Genomic DNA, 21,988 nt, shown 5'->3' on the forward strand with positions numbered 1-21,988 from the left:
TGTGCACATAAAAAATGTACAATTTTTGCACAAATGATCCCTGTAGTGTCCTATTCAGCAAGAACATGTTATATTCCTCAACTTTACAGTCATAAGAAAAAGACTTTAATGAACCAATATAAAAGGAGGTCAGTAGTTTTTAATCATTACTAAAAGACTCTGGTGGCGGGCATCATGCTCTAGCCTTTCTTCAATCAAAAAACACATGACAGTGACAAACCACAAGAGCAGCACGATTAACAGCTGTGGAGTTCCCAGGCCAGACAATGCGGCTCCTGCTCGGCTACTCACTGTAACTGACCGGGACGACTGTCCTTGCCTACGAGACTGAACAGATCCACAGACTTGACATTTAATTTGGCCACACCATCTAAAACCCTCAAATAGAGACAGATAAGAGCTTTCAAAAGCCAATGTCTCCTGCTATACTGCCTGAGTTTTTAAGATACTGTGAATCCCAAAGCACCATTATGACAAAACAATAATTTAATTGTAACAAAGAATGCCATCAAATAACAGAAGTGAAATTTTAAAAAATGACGGGGATAGATTTTATTGTTTTATTTGTAATGTCAATAGAGAAAAACAATGTAAAGAGGTAATTTTTAATTCCATTTACAATGATACATGACCACCATGTAGTAAACATATTCTTGCAAATCATAGGGGAAAAAAATTCATTCAAGCAATGGATAGTCTGAATTAATCTTAAAGTAACTCCGATATGATCCATAGGCTCAGAAGACTCAAAATTATTTACTAATCATAACACGAAGACAGAGCCTCTCTCCCCACCACGCTACCTTGTATTGACCCCCTCAGCCAGAGTATCACAGTTATTGAAGCAGATTTAATACTTTTTCAAACAGTGAAATAATTATGGTTAAATTTTAAATAGCAAGCTTAAAAAATATTATTTCTACCAGTCACTGATGGCCAAGCATTAAACCTAAACTTTAATAAGTAGTATTGTATAGAATTAAAAAGATTACTAGTTTGGGAGTCATAAAGACTTAAGTTTGAATCTCAATTTTCAGTATCAGTTTCTAAATCTAAGAAAATGCGATTAAATATTAGTTTAAGGGGATTGTGCTAATGGCCCCAAAACTCAATTATAAATCTTAATTGATTTTTTAAAACAAATTATAGGTAAAATATAATATAGTATTATCCTGTCAATTTATCAGTTTATTCAAATTATAACATATTCAAAATAATTGTAAATCCCCAAGAAACTAGTTGGTATAACTTATTTAAAAGACTTTATTTTTTTTTCTTCCAAACTGAAATTCTCAACAGAAATTGTCCATTTAAAGGTTAAGCACAGACAACTTATTCAACAAGCATTCACTGAGCACCTGCTATGTGCAAGGCCCATGGGATACAGAGATACAGCACCATTCCCTGAGGAACTCACAATCTAAGAGAGGTGACAAAGACATAAACCTAAAGAGAAGGTGGTGGGGTTCATAATCAAAATATGCAAAAGCAGAGAGATGGCAGAAAAGCAGCAACACTTTCAAAAGTTGAATTCAACTAATTTAATATGAAAATCAATAAACAGCCAATTAAGGATGGGATTATTAATATACAGTGTTTGATAGCAGGAGGGAGTGATGAACTCATTCTTTAAGAAAATTTATAAGAAAAAATTAGAACTCTAACTCTCTTCACTGAAAACTGGCCATTAGGAATAAAGAAACACTACAATGTTACAGTTCAAACAAAGTAGGATTAAAGAAAAAAGGGGAGAGAGGGGAGAGTCCACCCTGCCTAGTAACACAGCAACACCTACCACAAGCATATGAACACATCATTTTCACATGGTTGCTTCACTACATATTAATATATAGACTAAGAAGTTCAGATGCTGGGCCCAGACCTACATGACTCATCAGCCATGCTGTGGCGGAGACCCACGTATGAAATAGAGGAAGATTGGCATGGATGTTAGCTCAGGGCTAATCTTCCTCAAGCAAAATAAAAAAGAGGAAGATTAGCAACAGATGTTAGCTCAGGACTAATCTTCCTCAGCAAAAAAAAAAAAAAAAGAAAAAAAGGAGAGAAGTGTATTCACTTTGAACAGAAAACAGGATTTCGCCTGTTATGACAAGTACGATTGACAGGTGCTGTCCATAGTACTATGTTGAGAATGATTCTGAGGCTGAATCCAGACTCAGCAGAACTGTTATGAGTGATTAGCAATATCTGCTATGACTGAGAAAGGGGGAAAACGGAGGGTATGTGCTACATATTTGATATCTTTAATATCTTGCATTCTCTCTGAAAAATTGTATCCTATTTACATAGGACCCAACCAAAAAAGTTGCATTTAATATTAAAGTCAACAAATAATTAAGGGATAGGATTACAATAAACATTGTTTGGGGAATCTATCCCGTCCATAAGCCATTCCTTGTTTTCTCAGAAATATTCCCTGGTCCAGGAGGCTGGGACCCCACTCCCCTAGTCACAAGTGACTGATCCCTGAGTGGATCCTAATCCACCATGGGAAAATGAAGTTTCTCTCCCTTGGGAATTTAGCATTGGGATTCACAAACAGTCAGTTTTGTTTTTATATATGCAGAACTGCAACGTGCAAACTACGGTGGTCAGGTGCCACCATTCACACAGAGGAGCAGAGAAACTACTCAGTCTGCAAAGAGCTGAACACAGAAAATCTATGAGAGCCAGAGAAACCAGACAAATAAAGAGAAAGCTTCCTGAGAAACTTCCTGTCTCTGTATCCCCAGCTACATCCCCCTTCACCTGGATTCATAGATTCCCTTTTCTTTATTTAAGCTAGTTTGAATTGATGTTATTTATAGCCAAAGAGTATTAACTAATTAAGAACAATGGGGTTGTAAAAGGGTGAAAAAAATAATCTTATAGTAGAAGAGGCAAAAAAATAAGGGAAGAATAAATAGAATAGTTAGAAAAAAAATCAAATTATTTCTCAACCGTACATTAAAATTATGGTAGAATTAATTCCTTGAGTTTTGAACTCCCCTTTTAAAGAGTATGAGGGACAAACAAAAAGAAACCTGACCTTCGTTTCTTCTGTCCTCACTGCATCCAGCAGATAGTGCAGAAGCTCCTGACTGTCCTGTTGTTGGAAACTTTTAAATCGAGGGGCCCTGTGATTTAAAAACAAAACAGGAAAAAAAAAAAAGAACAATCATTCCATTAAAAATATACTACTATTATTTAAAATCACTTTGAAATAACACACAGTCAAAGATTCAGTTTAGTCCTTTTTCTACTAAGTAGAAAGACAAAATGTGATTACTGTTCCAATTACGATGAGATCTTAGTGCACTGAGAATATGACTATCATTTATTAAACAACTGCTACATGCCAAGCACAGGACATATGTTAAGCTTTACATGTTAAGTCACATAATCCTCAAACAAGCTTAGAATGTACTATTTTCTCCAGCTTATAAATTAGGGCTCAAAGGGGTTATTTAAATAATTTGCAAGGCCACATGGCGAGCAAAATCACAGTATTCAAACCCAAACCACTGTGATCTATTACTTTCCTACCTTAAATGACCAAAAGAAAAGCAAGAGATTACTTCTATTAAAATAAAGAACTATGAACTGAGATCTGTGTGAATGTATTTATTTTAAGGATTTGACAATTAGATTTCCTCCACATTAATTAAATAAAAGGATCAAGTGCTATTCATGAAGACAATGACATAGCAAATATTTAGTTGATTTCAGTAATTTTAAAAAGTAAAATTTTCTGCAATAAACTCCAAAGCTACAATGAATATTTTTGTCTTACATGCAATAAATACTAAATTTATAAAGTGCTCTGATCTAAGATGAAGAAAGAATTTTGTCAAAACAATCCAAAATACTAAAAATATCTTATGATAGTACAAGACAAGTTTACAGTGCAACACATCATTTGATATACACGACAGTTCCTATTAAGGAATTCAAACTTAATATGAACTCCATTTTACACTTGACAAAAGTGAAGAACAGGCTAAATGCCACTGACATAAACCCAGGTCTTTTGATCCTTTAGTCCAGTACTTTAAGTATTATTCCTACTTATCTCATGACAAACAGTCATTCTAGTAACGCACTACTGTGAGTCCTTGGTGCTAAAAAGCTATCTCAACTAGTACTGAATCTAGCCTGTAACAGGAACCCTCATTTCAGTTACTCAGTCTTCCTAAGAAGAAGCAAAAAGCAGCCTGAGACTGAGAACACTTCCATTTACTCCCATGGTGGGCTTCCCTTTCTGTATGTAGTGGATAGTGCCCACCTCCTAGATCAGAGGTGAGGACAGAAACCAAGGTGGACACAAATTCCAACCCTATTTGGGCCTCCACAGCTGGAGTCCATGAAACCCAGAAATTGTATGACACTATACTCGTGCTGTGCTGTAGGTATCAAGGAAGGTCAGTGAAGTGGAAGAAGACTGGAAGGGGAAATGGAAATCCTTCAGAGACCCTTACCAGCGAGGTGGCAGGTAGGAGGGGACAGCTTATGGCTTTCCAAGCAGACACACAGGAAGGAAATCATTCCTGAACCAAGGAGAGACTATCTCCACCATGTCTCTGCCTACAGCCCCATCTCAACCATGCGCAAAGCACCTCCCACCTTCTAAACCACTGAAGCAAAGTTCATAAACCTAAATTTTTTTTTACTTGCTTCTTTTTACCTAGGACTGGGGGAAAAAATCGTATCACAACTTACAGAATCTCTAAAGGAGCCTATCTGAGCTGCCAATACCAAAAGAGACCTTCAAACCTAAAAGATAAAAAGCAAAAAATCCGCAAATATATGAAAAGACTCACCCTATTCAAAATAAGGGGAAAACTAAACATTCAAAGGAAGTGTCCCTTAGTAAAAATGTTACTGTGGAAAAGAGGAGCAAACTTTAAAAAAATCTCAAGTTGTGAGCCCGACCCTGTAGGTGAGTGGTTAAAGTTCCACATGCTCCACTTTCGCAGCCCAGGGTCATGGGTTCAGATCCTGGGCATGAACCTACTCCACTCACCAGCCACACTGTGGAGGTGTCCCACACACAAAAAAAATAGCAGAGGATTGGCACAGATGTTAGTTCAGGGCTAATATTCCTCAGCAAAAAACAAACAAAAACTTAAGTTGTAAGAGGAAAATGTATGCATGTTCATAAAGTAGGAATAGAATGTCAAGGAAAAGAAATTTAAAATGAGAGAATTTGTAGAGATGTTTTCTGGGTGAAGATGAATCCGTCCAGTGATAATCCAAAAATTTTGTTTACTCCAAACATACCAACAAAATATAAAAAGAGAAAACAAAAGGCATAAGTGGGACTCAATATAAAATAAATCCTACAGAGCAAAAATAGAATATAAAAGAGTAGGAAACAAAAAAACAAACTTGATGGGCTCTGGGTCTGAAAGAGTTTAGCCCTGAAGAGCAGAGAAAACTCAAAGTCCTTCACCTCAGACAGGAACCTGAGCCAGGCTCACTGAATAAGGATGGTTGACCTTACCAAGAGCCTGAAAGGAAGCCCTTAGGCAAATGTTGCCTAAAGCTACAACAGAAGACAGACACAGCCTAGGGACCCGAAGCTGAGCCAAGCCTTCTACACACTCTGTACATCCCCAAAACTATGCAGCACAGTAACCATAAACCATTAAGAGAACTGGATCTCCAAGGCCAGCCTGGAGAGTTGGGGTGAGGCTATCTCAAAACTTAAAATTTTTAGGGACAGAGAGAAGTTGGGTATGGGAAAGGAGGTGATGGGAGTGGCAGGGGAAACAACGAGGGATGGAGGAAACAGGAAAGGCCGTAAAGACAGGGGAGGACAAACAAACAAATCTACTCCAAAGGCATCTACAAACTAATATTATAAAACACATAGAGTAATCTAATGTTAAAAAAATCAAAACTGAAATGAATATCCTTCACTCCAAATAAGTTTTATAGAACTGTCCAAAAGACGTTACAATAAAAATGTTGAGAATATCTAAAAACTTAAAGGCATAACTGCCAAGAAAAGCCTAAATATTAAGAAAAATAGGAAAAAATTCAATAAGAACATGTAGATATTGAGAAGATAGCCAATTCAAAACCACAGATAAAAAATATAAAAGAGAGATAAACACAATAGCCAGTTGAAGAGTGAATTAGTAAATTAGAAGATAATACTGAAGAACATACCCAGAATACTGGAATAACACTGTACTTTCATTCTATCTTGAGAATTTGGTGGCAGTCCTTAAGGTACATGACACACCACAGAATATCACAAAACTAGAAATACATATGTATTTCCTCATGGAGGAAACCCAAAGAAAGCTCAGTACATTAATATTAGTTTGCAACATGAAGGAGTAAAGGAAGCAAAAGACAGGCATGAATGAGAATGGAGAAACAGAATCACTCTACAGCATCTCTGAACCTTTTAAGGAAAAGTGCATGTAAAAACTGATGAAATCCAAAAAAGATCTGTACTAGCACTGAGGGTATTGTGTTAATGTCAATTTCCTGATTTTGACAACACACTGTTGTTATGTAAGGTACTATCACTGGGGGAAGCTGGATGAAGGGTACGCAAGAACTCTGTACTCTTCCTGCAACTTCTTGTGAATCGACTGCAAAACAACAAGGTATTTAAAAAAAAAAAAGGTCAGAAGAAAGTTGAAGAACTTGCTCCCAACAAGCATCTCAAGTGGTCAAAGTGTCTGACAATCACCATTACGTCATGCATCACTTAATGACGGTAATACTTTCTGAGAAATGCATCTTTAGACAATTTCGTCATTGTGCCAACATCATAGAGTGTACATACACAAGCCTAGATGGGATAGCCTACTACACACCTAGGCTATATGGTACTAATCTTATGGAGCTACTGTCATATATGAGGTCTGTCATTGACTGAAACTTTATTATGCAATATATGACTATAACAGAAACTTCAAGAGATTGGTTCAACTTAGAAAAATCAATCAATGCAAACACAACACAGATGAATCTCAAAATAATTAGGCCAAGTGAAAGAGTCAGATAAAACAGAGTACATGTTGTATGATTCCATTTATATAGAATTCTAAAAAATGGAAACTAATCTATAGTGACAAAAAGAAGGTGGGTGGAGGGGCCAGCCTGGTGCCATAGTGGTTGGGTTCGCACACTCTGCTTCAGTAGCCTAGGGTTCACGGGTTAGGATCCTGGGCATGGACCTACACAGCACTCATCAAACCCTGTATGGCAGCATCCCACATACAAAATAGAGGAGGATTGGCACAGATGTCAGCTCAGGGACAATCTTCCTCAAGCAAAAAGAGGAAGGCTGGCAATAGATGTGAGCTCAGGGCCAATCTTCCTCACACAAAAAAACCCCAACAAACAGGTAGGCAGAAGCCCAGGGCCAAGGCTTAAGGGAGGGAGTCCAGAGACGGGCCCAAGAAAACTTTTAGGGGTAATGAATAGATTCATCATATTGATTGTGGCCATGGTATCACAACTGTACATATATGTCAAAACTAAACATTAGTACACTTTAAATATGTACAGTTTATTGTATGTCAAATATACTTCATTAAAGCTACTCAGAACATCCATTAACACAATTCACTGTTTTCAACAGATTTTTTTAAAAGCCATGATTATTTCAATAAATACAGAAAAAACATTTGATAAAATCCAATATCCATTCTTTTTTCTTAAAAAGTAACAAGCATTTATTATCTCATGGTTTCTGTGGGCCAGGAATCAAGGTGTACCAATATCTATTCTTTTTTTTTTTTTTAAGGAAGATTAGCCCTGAGCTAACATCCATGCCCATCTTCCTCTACTTTATATGTGGGATGCCTACCACAGCATGGCTTGACAAGTGGTGCCATGTCTGCATCCAGGATCTGAACCAGCGAACCCCGGGCCACCAAAGTGAAACATGCAAACTTAACCAATGAGCCACCGAGCTGGCCCCACCAATACCCATTCTTGATAGGAACTCTCAGAAGAAACTAGGAATGAGAATTTCCTCAACCTGATAAAAGGCATCTATGAAAAACCTACAGCTATTATCGTACTTAAGAATGAAAGACTACATGCTCTGCCCCTGATATCAAGAACAAAGCAAGGATGCCCACTCCACACTTCACCATTATACTAGAGGTCCTTGACAGTGATATAAGGTAATAAAAAGATATAAAAGAATACAGATTGGAAAGGAAGGAATAAAATGGTCTTTATTTACCAATGACATTATTGTCTACATAGGAAATACCAAAGATTCTACATAAAGCTGCTATAACCAGTAAGTGAATTGAGCAAGGCAGCAAGAAACAAGGTCACTATACAAAAATCAACTGTATTTCCATAAATTAGTAATGAACAATTGGAAATTGTTTTAAAAGTACCAATTTACAATAAACAGCATTAAAAAACATGAAATTCTCAAGGTAAATCTAAGAAAATATATGCAGGATTTGTTCACACAAAACTTTGATGAGAGAAATCAAATAACTGAAAAGATATGTCATAATCACGCATAGGAAAATGCAACATTGTTAAGATGCCATTTCTCTCCAAACTGATCTACACATTCAATGCAATCTCAGTTGACAAACTGATTCTAAAATTCATACAAAAAAGCAAAGAATCTAGAATAGTTCAAAGAAAAAAAAAAAGAGGAAAATTCGAGAACTCACACTATCCAATTCCAAGACTTCCTATGAAACCACAGACAGAGCAGTAATGGGGTAAGAAGAGACACACAGATCAACACTATAGAACAGAGACCAAAACAGACCCAACTGAGCTTAAATCTTCACCTGATTTTTTTTTTAAATCACTTTTTCAAATGTATATCTCTTCTTAAACAAAATAAAGCAAAAGAAAATGCAATTTTTGAATGTTTTCAAATAGTTTGATCCAGTAATCCCATTTATCCTATAGATGTACTCTCACAAGTACAATTCTATAAATATGTACACACACATACACACATGCATATATACACACACATATATACATATGTAAAATCAAATAAGTTATATCCACATGTACTAATACAGAAAGATGTACAAAATACATTAAGCAAGACAAGCAAATTGTAAATAATTTGCATATGTCTGCGTATGCATAATCACTTTTGAAAAGAATAACAGATAATAGTTTGAATTTTTATCCATGAGTACTTATTTTAATAATTTTAAAAATTTTATAGATCTTTATAAAACCAGAATGAAATGATACAAAACAAAATTATTTTTCGCAGAGTCACAAGGAAATTTCTAAAGCACATAATGTCCTAAAAATTTTTTAACTCTATGAAGCATCCATGTCTGAGACTATTTTGAGGGCTTTTTTGTTCCTCAGGCTTTGAAAAAATAGCATTTGCCAACCCAGTGAAACATAATAAACCCTCTATATTTTGGACTACATTTAAAATACCATGGCACATTATGCTAAGTGAAATAAGCCAGTCACAGAAAGACAAATACTGCATGATTCCATTTATATAAGGAATCTAAAAGAGTCAGCTTCATAGAATCAGAGAGTGGAATGGTAATTGCCGGGGGTGAGGAGGATATGAGGAGTTGCTAATCAATGGGCATAAAGTTTCATTCAAGCAAGATGAATGCGCTCTAGAGGTCTGCTGTTCAACAGTGTATCTATAGTCAACAATACTACATTGGACATGATACATGGCACAGGATAACTAGCTTGAATTGAAATGGAATTTTAAAGCCTGTAGATACCGAAAAACACAAGTTTATGTTGAAAGAATTTTGTTTCTATATATTTTAGTAATTGTGGACTGTGTGAGTCTATGCACTCCATGACAGGGTCCATTTTTAACACATTATACGTTGTGTACTCCTGGATTCTAGCAAGTACCTGTCACCAAGTAAGCTCTCCATTTTCTAGATGAAAGAATAAATTAATGCACTAAAGTCAAGTCAGCTCCTTTATGGTATGTGTTTTATTTCCAGGCACACAGAGATTTTGTTTTTAAACATACTGGAATATCTTGACAAATTCACTTAAACTCTATTTGCCTCATAGCTCATCTTTAAAAACAAGGAAACTAGATTAGTGATTATAGCACATTTAGTTTATAATTCTATACTTTTCTTACTTCATGTATTCCCATGGGCTTCTGAGCCAGGACAGACCCCGGTTTGAATCCTGGCTTTGTCACCATGAAGCTAGGTAAGCTACTCAACTTCTGTGAGTCTCAGTTTCCTTATACATAAAATAGGGATAAACAATCTCTTTTTCAGAGTATTATGAGATATAATTTACAAAAAGCACAGAGCTGCAACTAAACAAATGTTAATTCTTTCTCTTGGTAGTCTAGGCAATAACAGTAATGTTAGAGAAAGACTGAAACTACTCATATTAAGTGATAAATACATTCGATTTTGTAACTCATGATTATTTATATTAAGAAAGTAGATGCACCCACTTCTGACAAAGCTGATTAAAAAGAACTTTAGGAGAAAGCGGTCCTTTTTCAGTCTCCTTCATGCTGTGAAGAAACAGGAACAAGGCTGAGGTCAATGGTCCGGGGCTTGAAAGTTCCACCACTAATGGGTCCTTTAAAAACATGATCAACTCTATGTCAGAAATATAAAATTTTAAAATATTATTAAAAATCTAAGAGTTATACTTTGTTTAAAATGACAACCAAATCGCCTCGAGTGTAGTAAGAAACTTCATTCCCTCATATACAAAATGAATATATAAAAATGGAAAACAGAATCAAATGCCTTACCTTGAAAAACACAGGTATTCTCATATCCTCTGCCTTTTACTAAATGAAACTATCAGCTGAAGAGTGAAATTACCAATCTTTAGTTGTTTGTAACTGTCCCTTAATGTGCGGTCCTAAAAGTAAAATTACTCATCCACTTGCTATTTGTACATCTCCACAAATAATCACAAATTATATTTATTAGCAAAACTCCAAACACTTCTCTTCTCTGAATATTTCACTAAAAAAATAAGGAATTGGATATTACGTCACAAAATTTGTACATCATCTCCCATCATTAAAGGAGAGTCACATGAAGCTTGGCAAAAGCAGCTGAAATTGTGTGAAGGATCAACACACTTTATTCTAGAATTTTTTTTCTCCACAAAGTTTTGTTTTTTAAAATGTTGTCTTCACCAGTAACCCCCTCTTCTTACAGAAAACAAATAAAAAACAGACCCCAAATATAATTCTCGGACATTACAAAATGTTATCCTCTAAGGTAACTATCAAATATGTTATCTAATTCACATATTCATGAAATACCTGTTACATATGTATTACATACCAACTATCCTTAAAAATCCACCATCTGGCTAAAATCACAGAAAGGACAAGTTACAATTTTCCATAGTTTTTGAACATCAAAAGTGCTTTTTGCTATGTTAAGTAAATTGAAAGTTACCTCAAGGGTCAAAAATAAAATCTAAGGGGCTGGCCCCATGGCCAAGGGCTTAAAGGTCTGTGTGCCCCGCTTCAGTGGCCTGGGTTCGCAGGTTCGGATCCTGGGCACAGACCTGCTCCACTCACCAGCTATACTGTGGCAGCCTCCCACATATAAAGTGGAGGACGACTGGCACGGACATTAGCTCAGGGCTACTCTTCCTCAAGCAAAAAAAGGAGGATTGGCCTTGGATGTTACCTCAGGGCAAATCCCCCTCACCAAAAAAATAAATAAATAACATCTAAGGCAGTTTCAAAGCCTAAGCACTAAGGTATACTATCCTCTACTCCCAACTAAAGCATTTTTAGACAAAATAAAAAACTTCAGAATTTGAGTAAATAACCCTAGTTTTTAAAAACACACTTAAACTGTGAAAACAAAAGTAAGTTTGCTGATGAGAATGCTTTACGGATGACTCATACACACGTGTTGACAGAAAGAAGCCAAATACAAGAGTGATATTGTATGATTTCATTTATGTGCAATATTAAAACAGGTAAAACTAATCTGTCCTGTTGGAAACCAGGTTAGTGGCTATCCTTGTGGGGTCGGGAGGGAGTGGACAGAGAGAGCCTGAGGGGGGCTTCCAGCTGCTGGTAGTGTTCTGTATCTTGAGCAAACTGATGGCTAGTTTCAGTTCATTGTGTTCAGTCCGTGAAAATTCAATCAGCTATACACTTACAAGGTACTCTTTTCTTATGAATAGTTTACGAAAAAGTTTTTTAAAGTAAGCACACTGCTGATATGCATATAAATACTAACAAACTGAATCCAGCAACATATAAGAATAATAATACATCATAACTGAGGAGAGTTTGTCCCAGGAATACAAGACAGGTTTAACATTTGAAAAAATCAAGGTAATTTACCACATTAACAGAGAACAAAAGAAAAACCACATGATAATCTCAACAGATGCAGGAAAAGCACTTGACAAAATTCAACATCCATTCATGATGAAACTCTCAGAAAACTAGGAACAGAAGGGAATGTCCTCAACCTTATCAGGGACATCTATGAAAAACCTAGGTAATTTCATTCTTAATAACAGTGAAAGACTGAATGTTTTTTCTCTAATTTGGGGATTAAGGCAAGAATGTCTGCTCTCATCTCTTCTATTCAACAAGTTACTGGTGGTTGGAGCCAGCACAAGAAGGTAAGGAAAAAAAACAAAAGGTATACAGGTTACAAAGGACAAAGTAAAACTGGAGATTGAAAGAGTGGTGATCTACACCAACAGTCCCACAGCTTACGTCAACTGTATGTCCTAAAACCTAAGACCTAGGGTTTGAAAACTTCCCTCTTAGAATGACACAAACCTCAAGTGATCAGTTACATCTAAATGCCATACAGTAATCTGGAGACACAGCTCCATGTGTGAAATACTTAAACTTAACACCCAATCATATTCAATAGGAAATCTTTTCAAACGACTAAGCATTAACTTCCATTTACTGAAGCAGTCTTCACTACCTCACTACACTTTAGAAGAGAGTACTGGGATCTACCATAAAACCTGTAAGGGGCTGAACAGGCACTGAGTTTACAGGCCGCCTTTTCAACAAAAAAATACAACAATATTGTCCTTCAAAACTGCCTCCTTGGAAGAAAAAATCAATTACTACATTGGCTAAGAATTTTTAGAAGGCCTCTTTCTTATATGTTTTGAAAAGCTAGATCATGAGCTATAAATACACTCTCTCTCCCTCTGAAACACACACTTAAATTAATTTCTAACTAAAATCATTATTACTAGTATCAACGCCCTCCAGCCAAAGACCACCAGGAACACACCTGTAGTTGAACAAGGTGGGTTTATTACTTGTTGCACTGAGGGAGAACACACGCCATGGGGAACATGGGGGCAGGCGGTCTCAATAAGAGGGTATTCGAAAGAATGCACATAGGATCAGGTAATTTGGGGGAAGAGTCTAAGGAAGTGGAGCTCTGCTCTTGATTGAATGCTGTCAGAAAAAAGTGGGGGTAATTAACTCTCCGATAGGGTATCTCGATAAATCTCACCTTTAGCAGGTGGAGGCTAGAATGAGGATAAAGCTATAACTAGTAAAGAAGTAGCAGTCACTTATTTTGGCCAAGAGAGAGGGTGTTTGGGGTTTTCTAAGTGGTAATCTTGTTTTTGTCTGTGTTTAGACAAAATTATGAAGTAGCCTTGCTTTGGCTCATTTCTGTCTTAGGGTAACCTAGCCTAGGTTGGTATTCTGTGAGATTGTTTGAAAAAACAGGGCCTAACTGTGGGTGCCAGGCCAGCTTCTGAATGTTAGAGGTTGTTTTCCTTCTTTTTTAAATTTCTCACTAGCTTAAAAACCCATTATCAGACTAGGCTCCAAAAAACCTTTAGACGCTCACTATTAAAAACAAATCTCTCTTTAAAAAACACAAATGCTATTTTAAGAAAATGTCACCAGTAACCACAAAACAGGTCCTAGTCATTTTGCTCAACAAAAGTCAAACCCCTTTTGTTTTTTTCTAGTATGTTTGTTTGAAAGCGGCCTCACAACTTTTGCATTGTTTGACCCATAACATGTTTGAATAATAACATATCTTAAAGTTATGATTTTAGAAGTTTTAAATCTGATTATTTTCACTAAATGCTTTTGAACTATTTTTTTCAAATCCTCTGACTACCATCTCTCGTGCTGAGATAGATAGCTGATATCTACAGTTGATAGTTCTGAGAAAGAGAGGGAGAGTTCAGCAACATCAGTGGCCCATCTGAAAAGAGTGATTACCCAGACAGTTACACTTCTTACCAGCTGAGAGTCTGAGGAAGGAGAAATCTTCAGTTTTGTACCATTTTCTTTGCTCTCATTCATCAGTTCAGTAAGAATGTAAGACTGTGCCAAGTTCTAAGCAAAAACAAAAGTGTTCAGATTCAGTTATAATATGCCTCTTATTTTATGGAATAAATACTCTCTCAAAGTTTCAAATTTCATCTAGCATAGCAAAAAAATGTTTTAAAGTTTTAAAAAATTTAATTGAACACATTTCACATTTAATAAATGTCACTATTACTGATGTAACCATGGAAAAATACAGAGAAGACCTTTCGGATGCAATGTAGAAAAAAAGGCACATGTATGTGTATGACAGTGGCTAACAATAGCCTGAAACAAACAAAAAGAAAACAGAGAAATTTCTAGATGATCATTTAGCAGTCATCTGACAGTCTATAGATGTGCCAATAAATACAAATTAATTAAAATAATCTTTTACATTTTACAAAGCTTTCTGATGGCTCTTACCTGCATGACTGCATTAAAAAAGCAAGTATTTCCTAAATTCGTAATTCCTTTTACAGACGGTCCACTGCTACCCTTCCTTGCTTTCATCTTTTCATCTATTTCACATTTTTCTTCACAAAGTTTTATGACTCTAGAAAATGCACCTAAGTTAGAGAAAACATAACTGACATGAGATGTAAAATTAAGTATGTATCATCTGACATAATTTAAATATCTTATTTAAAATTAAATGAGATTTTTCTGGTGAATCAGTGTTCCTGAAGGACAAGAATACAAACACAATGCCTCTGGTTTTGTATCTTACTGCTAAAGCAAATAATTTTAATTCATTTAATATACACATCTGTATCTCACACTACATTGCAGAATAAATTTCAGATGAATTAAAAAATATTAAAGGATAAAGTAGAAAAAAGATCAAGATCTTGGTTTCTAAATACCATTCCTCATTAGAAGGAATGAAGATTCCTTGAAGGAAAGGCTGATTCTAAACCTAGGGCAGCAAAGAGGCAAATGAGCCTATAACATTTTTGTTGTGCCAGAAAATAAGTGCTCAAAAAAGTGAAATGTCAAAATACAGGGGCATCATTTTGAATAAGTTCCCACCGGTCCAATCTCAATATCAAAATAAAGAAGGGCACTAGTAAATCACTACTCACGCAACAAAATGAACATGTCTGGATCAATAGTAAATAGATTTTAAAATGAGAATAAAAGGGAGAAAACTCTTCCTTACAAGAGAATGCCAACTAATGAACAGAAGAAATGATGGAATTAGAAAATCACCATAAAGCGGCAAATTTTTTGGTAATGTTCTTACAGCTTTTCACTCGGTTTGAAATTGTCAAAATAAAAAGTTAAAAAAAAATTAACAGAGGGGCTGGCCCCGTGGCCGAGTGGTTGGGTTTGCGCGCTCCGCTGCAGGCGGCCCAGTGTTTCGTTGGTTCGAATCCTGGGTGCGGACACGGCACTGCTCATCAAACCACGCTGAGGCAGCGTCCCACATGCCACAACTAGAAGGACCCACAACGAAGAATATGAAACTATGTACCGGGGGGCTTTGGGGAGAAAAAGGAAAAATAAAATCTTTAAAAAAAAAAAAAATCTTCCTTTAAAAAAAAAAAATTAACAGAATTATATTATAATATAAAAAGTAAAATACCTAAGTGTATGGTACATAAGTGCATGTTTTGGGCTTAACAACTTGCATAATTAATGCAGACTTGCAAATTAAAATATCAGTTCATCATGTCTAACGACAATGTGAAAATGAAGAACAGTTCCCAACATTCATAAACTGACATGGTTGACTATATCTATTTAACAGCAGACTACTTTCTGAATCATCATAACTTGAAGTTTGACAGGAAATTCCCAAGTTCTCAAATCTTTTGGTTTTAACTGAATGTTTTTTAAATTCCTTTCAACATTCACATTTTATAATTCTTCAGAATTGTATGTTTTATTCATCTAATACTGATATGCTGCCTTGCATTGCTAATTAACTTTTAAATATTTGGCTGTCTCTCTCTCCAATCAGACTGATGGAGATCAGAGAATGTCTCTTATGTCTGTTCCTTCTTCCACAGGAGTGTGATGTTGGGGAGAACACACATAATAAAAATTCAATATAAATGAAAACCTACAAGATTAAACAGCAAATACAGTACAATTTTAGCCCTCTATGTCTCTGATGAGTTCTTAAGAGGAAAGAAGTTAAGACATGCCCTCCTCACCCCACTCCCCCTTGTGCACAACGGCATCAGAGGAGATGAACAGGATAGAGATGGCCCTGTTCCCAGGGACAGGAGCAGAAAACAAACACCAGAAAGAGAAACTTTAGTCTTGGGTACTGGCAGACTGATGTCATGCACACCCTGTTGGTTCAAATACAGCTTGACTTGGCACCTGTGACTTTTGCCAAAGAAAAGCCATCTAGATATGGGGCTCCAGTATCAATCAAAGGAAATTAACACATTTTCTCATGGGGTTTTCATAAGGATTAAACAAGCTACTATTTGCAAAGCACCTGGCATGGTAAGCAGTATGTGTGTGAAAAACAGCCCAGAGAGACCTCCAAAAATTGTTATTTGTGCCAAAATCCCTATCTTCATGAGCTATCTTTCATGTCCATTGTTTATCTGTTCTCACTTTTTTCTTCTCTTTATTCATTTTCTGTACTTTCTCGGTTTTTTTCCTCAAGTTTATCTCTTGTTTCGAATTGGATTTTCTGAACTGCTAATATGAGTTTTGCCTTTTATATTGACTTTGTGGCTTTCATAATTTCTTAGCTGTTCTTTTTAACATGTGGAAACATTTTACCTCAGAAAGAAAAATGGTGGTTTCTAAGATGTTTCATTAAGCAAACCTATCACATGGAAAAGATTTCTCTTTCAAGTCTTAACAACTTTTCTCTTACCCTGCGATGCAATATTTTTTCATAAACCCTATTACCTTTTTTTCCTTTTTTCCTGCTTGTTTATTCTTTAAACATTATTGTTGTTACTGGATGTCCATTGTCCAGATACTAAAGAGTAGTTTTTAACTCCCAACCCTAGAATTCCCAGTAAACACAGATAAGAACTAGCAAGAGAAACCTCTTTTCTTGTCCTCCAGATATTAAAATAAGTGATAAGAATTAAACTGCATACTAGAGCTTGGGGGCAAAGGTTGGTAAAAATCAATGGAGAAGGTCCTGGAAGTGCAGAGGCCAGGCATGGAAAAAAGGAAAAGTGGGAAAAGGCCAGACAGTATTCAAACCTGCAAGTGAATGGCAAAGCAAAGGAGAAAAGCCAGTCCGTGCTTGAGAAGCACTGCACAAACAAGAGGAGGTCCCACCCGGATCCTGGCTGGGTGTGCAAATGACAGCAGTCATCTCTTAATTATACCTGAGATCCCAACTAGAGCCTCAAGTTGGCAGGTTCAGGCTCTCATTACAGCTGTTGCCACTAGATGGTTTCCTAGTGATTTTTATGAGACTTAAGATGAAAGAGTAATTCTATCCAAGCATTACTCCATCTTTTTGGGCAAGGCTGTTACTGTGAATTTACATTTACAAAACTCAGTCTCCAACTGATTAAGTGATTTGCCCAAGATCATAATGATAATCTTTTGATTACAAATCCATTGTCATTTTACTACCTAACTTCTCTTCAGTAATTTATATAGGATGAGAAGAATTACAAAAGAAAGTAGGGCAAGATTCTTACAGATTTGGGTATATGGAACCCTGAACCAATATGACTCCTCAAAAGTATTTCCTTTAGTTAACATTCTTAATAAACGTTGCCATATTTTTTAGCTTATTAACATAGAAACAAGAATGGGTGGGGAAATAAACTATATATAAAAATATAACATACGTATAAATACATGTTTATTATTCATTTGGGAAAACACTTCCAGAAATAAATTATATTTCAATCTTATAAGAATAGCATTTTCTAAACCATACCATGGAAATGATTTATGTATCTGTGTACCACATTTACTCATCAGTTTTCAAAACATCTGGGATAGCATCCTAAAGTAAACAATGTTCATAAGACCATCTGGACAAAACTGCAGGCGAAAAAAAAGCATAAACATATGGAAAAACAGATTTTACCCTTCCCTTCAGCAGTAAGGGATGACAAATGTCGAACCTAGATATATCCACGCTTCACTGTGCGATGCTTTTCAGCACCACCTGGCTCTCCATGCACAGCCACCAAATATGGACAGCACTGCCAGAAAGAACGTATCCACAGGGCAATGACAATAAAAATAGCTTATTTCATGGTTAAATAGCCACTTCACACAAGTGGCAAGGGTCTGTTTGTTGACTTTTACATGTAAGTCTGTGAGAATATATTCAAAATTAATTAAGCTATTAGACTTGAATATTAAATTGATCAGATAATTTAACTAGGAAATAGAATGACATTTTCTAAAAACTATTTGAAAGTGTTTTATTTAAAGTGTGAGTTTAAAAAATGCAGTGCAAGTTTTTCATTTTACTAAATAGCACATTTATAAAATGTAACAATTCAAATTCAATTGATTTATCAAATGCCCATTGTGTGCCAGGTACTATATGAACCACTATAATTATTTATACTTAATTGCTTATGATCTATGACTAGAGTAGAAGGAATTGATACACAGTGAACAGCATAGAGATATTAAACCTTAAATTCATGGTCATATTTTAGTAAAATTTTTAGAAACATACATTTGCTCACTAAGAAACTGTCAGCTGAGCTTAAGATTCTAGTTTAAAACAAGGGTGTCTGACATGTAAACACGTATGTGTGTTAAATAAAAAACAATTTATTACTTCTAATGAAGAATGACTATTGATCATTTTGTTTTAAGAGACAACAAGGCTTTCTCAATCTGGCAGTAATTTTAGGTCATATCCACTTTAAGAACTCTTCCTTCATAAACACAGAACTAAATTCATGAAGGACCCAACTTCAAGATGTTTTGAAGCCTGGTACAATTAAAAGGACAAAGCTGATACAGCAATAACAACAACAACAAAAAAAGATAAACTATACGCAATTTTGATTATCAATCATTTGTTTTGCTCTCCTCAAGTTTTCCCCAAACCCATGAAAAAAATGCCCATAATTACAGAGAATAATCATAGAATCTTTGGATTAGAAGGTTATTTTTTTAAAACGCATTTACTCTATCTCACCTTATTTATCTCCTTTATATTACCAAGACTGTCGTCAGATATTGCACTTTTGTAAAAAAAAATAACATAAACCCCAGAATGCAAAGAGAGAAAACTTCAGGCATTCTAGATAAAATTTTTAAAGCTGTTTGTATGTCTCTGTAGTTTACCTTTAAGAGTATAATCTGAGTACTCGAAGAACAGCTGGTTAATTGTATAGACCTGATAGGTTTTGTACATACTTTAGGCCTTGCACCAGCAAAGCAAAAACAAGGAAAAATAAAAATAAGAACCGTTTTCAACAACTTGGCTAAGACTAACACTATCTAAAAAGTAATTCTTAAGTACCTCAAATTTTTCTACCATAAAAATGACTCCAATACAAAGATCCTGTAATTATCTTTTTTAAAACAAGCTTAAAGATATTAAACCATAAATATTCAAAAACAAAAACTTAATGTACCAGAAAACTTTAGGTGAATATCTTTATAATCTTGGAGCACAAAAGACTTTCAAAGCATGACCGCAAAGGCTAAAAAACCACTACAGAAAAGATTGACAGACCTGCAACAATGACATTAAAAACTTCACTATTGCCAAAAAAAGAAAAATACCCAAAAAACTATAAATAAAATTAACACCAAAAAATGGGTACTCTTGTCAACTATACCCTTTGTATAATCTTTCTGGAGAGCAGTTTAAGAACAGTTATCAAAATTTAAGATATGTTTATAAATTGGCCAGAAATTCCAAAAAATTTAACCTATGGAAATAAAAGAGCAAGTACACAGAGATGCAGTCTTGTTTATCATGGGAAAAAACTGAAAACAATCCATAGCAGACTTGTTGTGAAGTAATAGTAAATGTCTCTCTTTTCTCAAAGGTATAAACATCTGTGAACTGCCTTAGTTCAACCAGAAGAGGAATACTGGCACTCCCCGAGTTTCCCATAGGCATGGGGAAAGTATTCCGCAGTTTGCTGATTTAAAGAAAGAATTTGAGAGCTTTCTCTCCTCTGATAATTATCCCCATTGTAGAGACAACTATGAAATCCAGGCACACAGCTAGTTGGTGGCAGAGAGAGTAGATTCAAAGCCAGGCAGTTTGGCTTCAGAATCCACACACAACTATTATGATCTACTCTCTGTCTGTATAATAATGGAGGATAAGGTTAATAAGTGTGATAATTTAAGACACTAATGAAATGCTAGTGGTGATATGAAAGAAAAGGCCACTACTCTTAAGCAAAAGCTGGATGTAACCAACTGCTAGAAGTCTTTGGTGTATGAATTTGTAGCTTTAAAATAGTTTATAAGAGCCCTTCTCATAGGATTTTCAAAAGAATTAAGACCTAATCGCCTACTCACCCATTGTATGCAATTAACTTCTCCCTATGCTTCTGGAAAGGTACTAGTTAGTGCCATCTTCGGGAGAACTGACAAAATAGTCACTCAAATAATTTTCTATGTTCTGTAGTTCGCATAAGGAACTTGGGATTTAAATCTCTATAGGTAACAGTAAGTTGTTTTCAAAATGTCCAACATATTTTTGTCCCTAAACACATTTGTACATGAAAATAACTATTTCTAGTACCTATTTTTGAAAATGCAAATGTCTTAGGGATACAACTGTCACTTTATAACAGAACAATGTATTACTCTAAAAAAAAGTTAAAGTATTACATTACATTCAAACTGTTACTGTAAAGGGGCACAATATTATTTATCCTCAGATCCCAAGTACCATTTACTTTATTTCAAAAAAAGATACAGCAAACTTAGACTTAACAAAACTAAAAGAACCAACATAACTCATGTCTTTTTACACCAAGAATGGATTTAACAGAATATAATGTTTTATGCTCTCTTTAAGCTCCTTGAAAATGGCACCCCACCACTATTAAAATTATGGGACAAATTTATTGATTTAGAAAAGAATGTGGTTTTGTCAATCATCAATCTAGTTCACAAAAAGCAAACCAATATTCAATGATATTATTTCACCAGGAATTCCTGTATTCTATAAGTGTTTATAGAATACTTACACGACATTTACAGGACTATCAGAGTGACAAGCCTTTCAGAGAACACTGGCCTACTTTTTAATATTACATATTTCTGGGTGGGTCTCATAAGAAAGTTTTCTGGCTCTTTATCAATCTTGTGTTATAGATGACCTTTTCATTATACAGGGATTTTGTTTGTTGTTTTTAGTTTTCTGGTATGCGTCTGAGGGGGAGGATGTGGAGGGTTGTTTTTTTTTTTAAAGCAAATCCTAGCATCAGATGTGAAATCTACACAGCTGTAAGCATTCTTCTGGGAACCTGCACTGGGGTCCCCTCAACTGTTTAATGCAATTACCTAAACCAGTCATGTAGTAGTAATGTAATTTGCCCATTTCCACAGCTGAAAAGAAGTTTAATCTTTAAAGAGTGAGTAAAAAGGAAAAACTTGCTGCTCCTCTACTCCTCTACCTTGGAACCAAATAATAAATGCTTCCCCTGTTTATTCTCAAAACTCCACTAACTCCTCGTTAGAGTTAGAAATGCCACATGCCTTAGAAATCTTTATTCGGTCATGTAACAAACTGATAATGCCACACGAATGGGCAGTTAT

General features: G+C 35.5%; 1 protein-coding gene across 8 annotated transcripts in view; it reads right to left on the bottom strand.

The window, feature by feature from the left end:
• The window catches only part of USP45 (ubiquitin specific peptidase 45), a 65,585-nt gene that overhangs the window by 25,040 nt on the left and 18,557 nt on the right, over positions 1 to 21,988 (bottom strand). For 5 of the 8 annotated variants that reach the window (XR_011522001.1, XR_011522002.1, XM_008519415.2 and 2 more), the window contains exons 6-9: positions 14,711 to 14,853; positions 14,219 to 14,314; positions 10,436 to 10,566; positions 3,050 to 3,137 (exon numbers count right to left, since the gene is read on the bottom strand). Coding sequence is in view for 6 of the 8 variants with exons in the window: in XM_008519415.2 (XP_008517637.1) it covers positions 3,050 to 3,137; positions 10,436 to 10,566; positions 14,219 to 14,314; positions 14,711 to 14,853 (458 nt within the window). In the remaining 2 variants the exon portion in view is untranslated. Of the gene's footprint in view, positions 1 to 3,049; positions 3,138 to 10,435; positions 10,567 to 14,218; positions 14,315 to 14,710; positions 14,874 to 21,988 lie in introns of all 8 variants that reach the window. The other 3 variants (XM_070556739.1, XM_070556738.1, XM_070556737.1) reach the window with 2 other exon arrangements.

This window comes from Equus przewalskii, chromosome 9 (genome assembly GCF_037783145.1).
Source record: "Equus przewalskii isolate Varuska chromosome 9, EquPr2, whole genome shotgun sequence".
Lineage (NCBI taxonomy): Eukaryota > Metazoa > Chordata > Mammalia > Perissodactyla > Equidae > Equus > Equus przewalskii.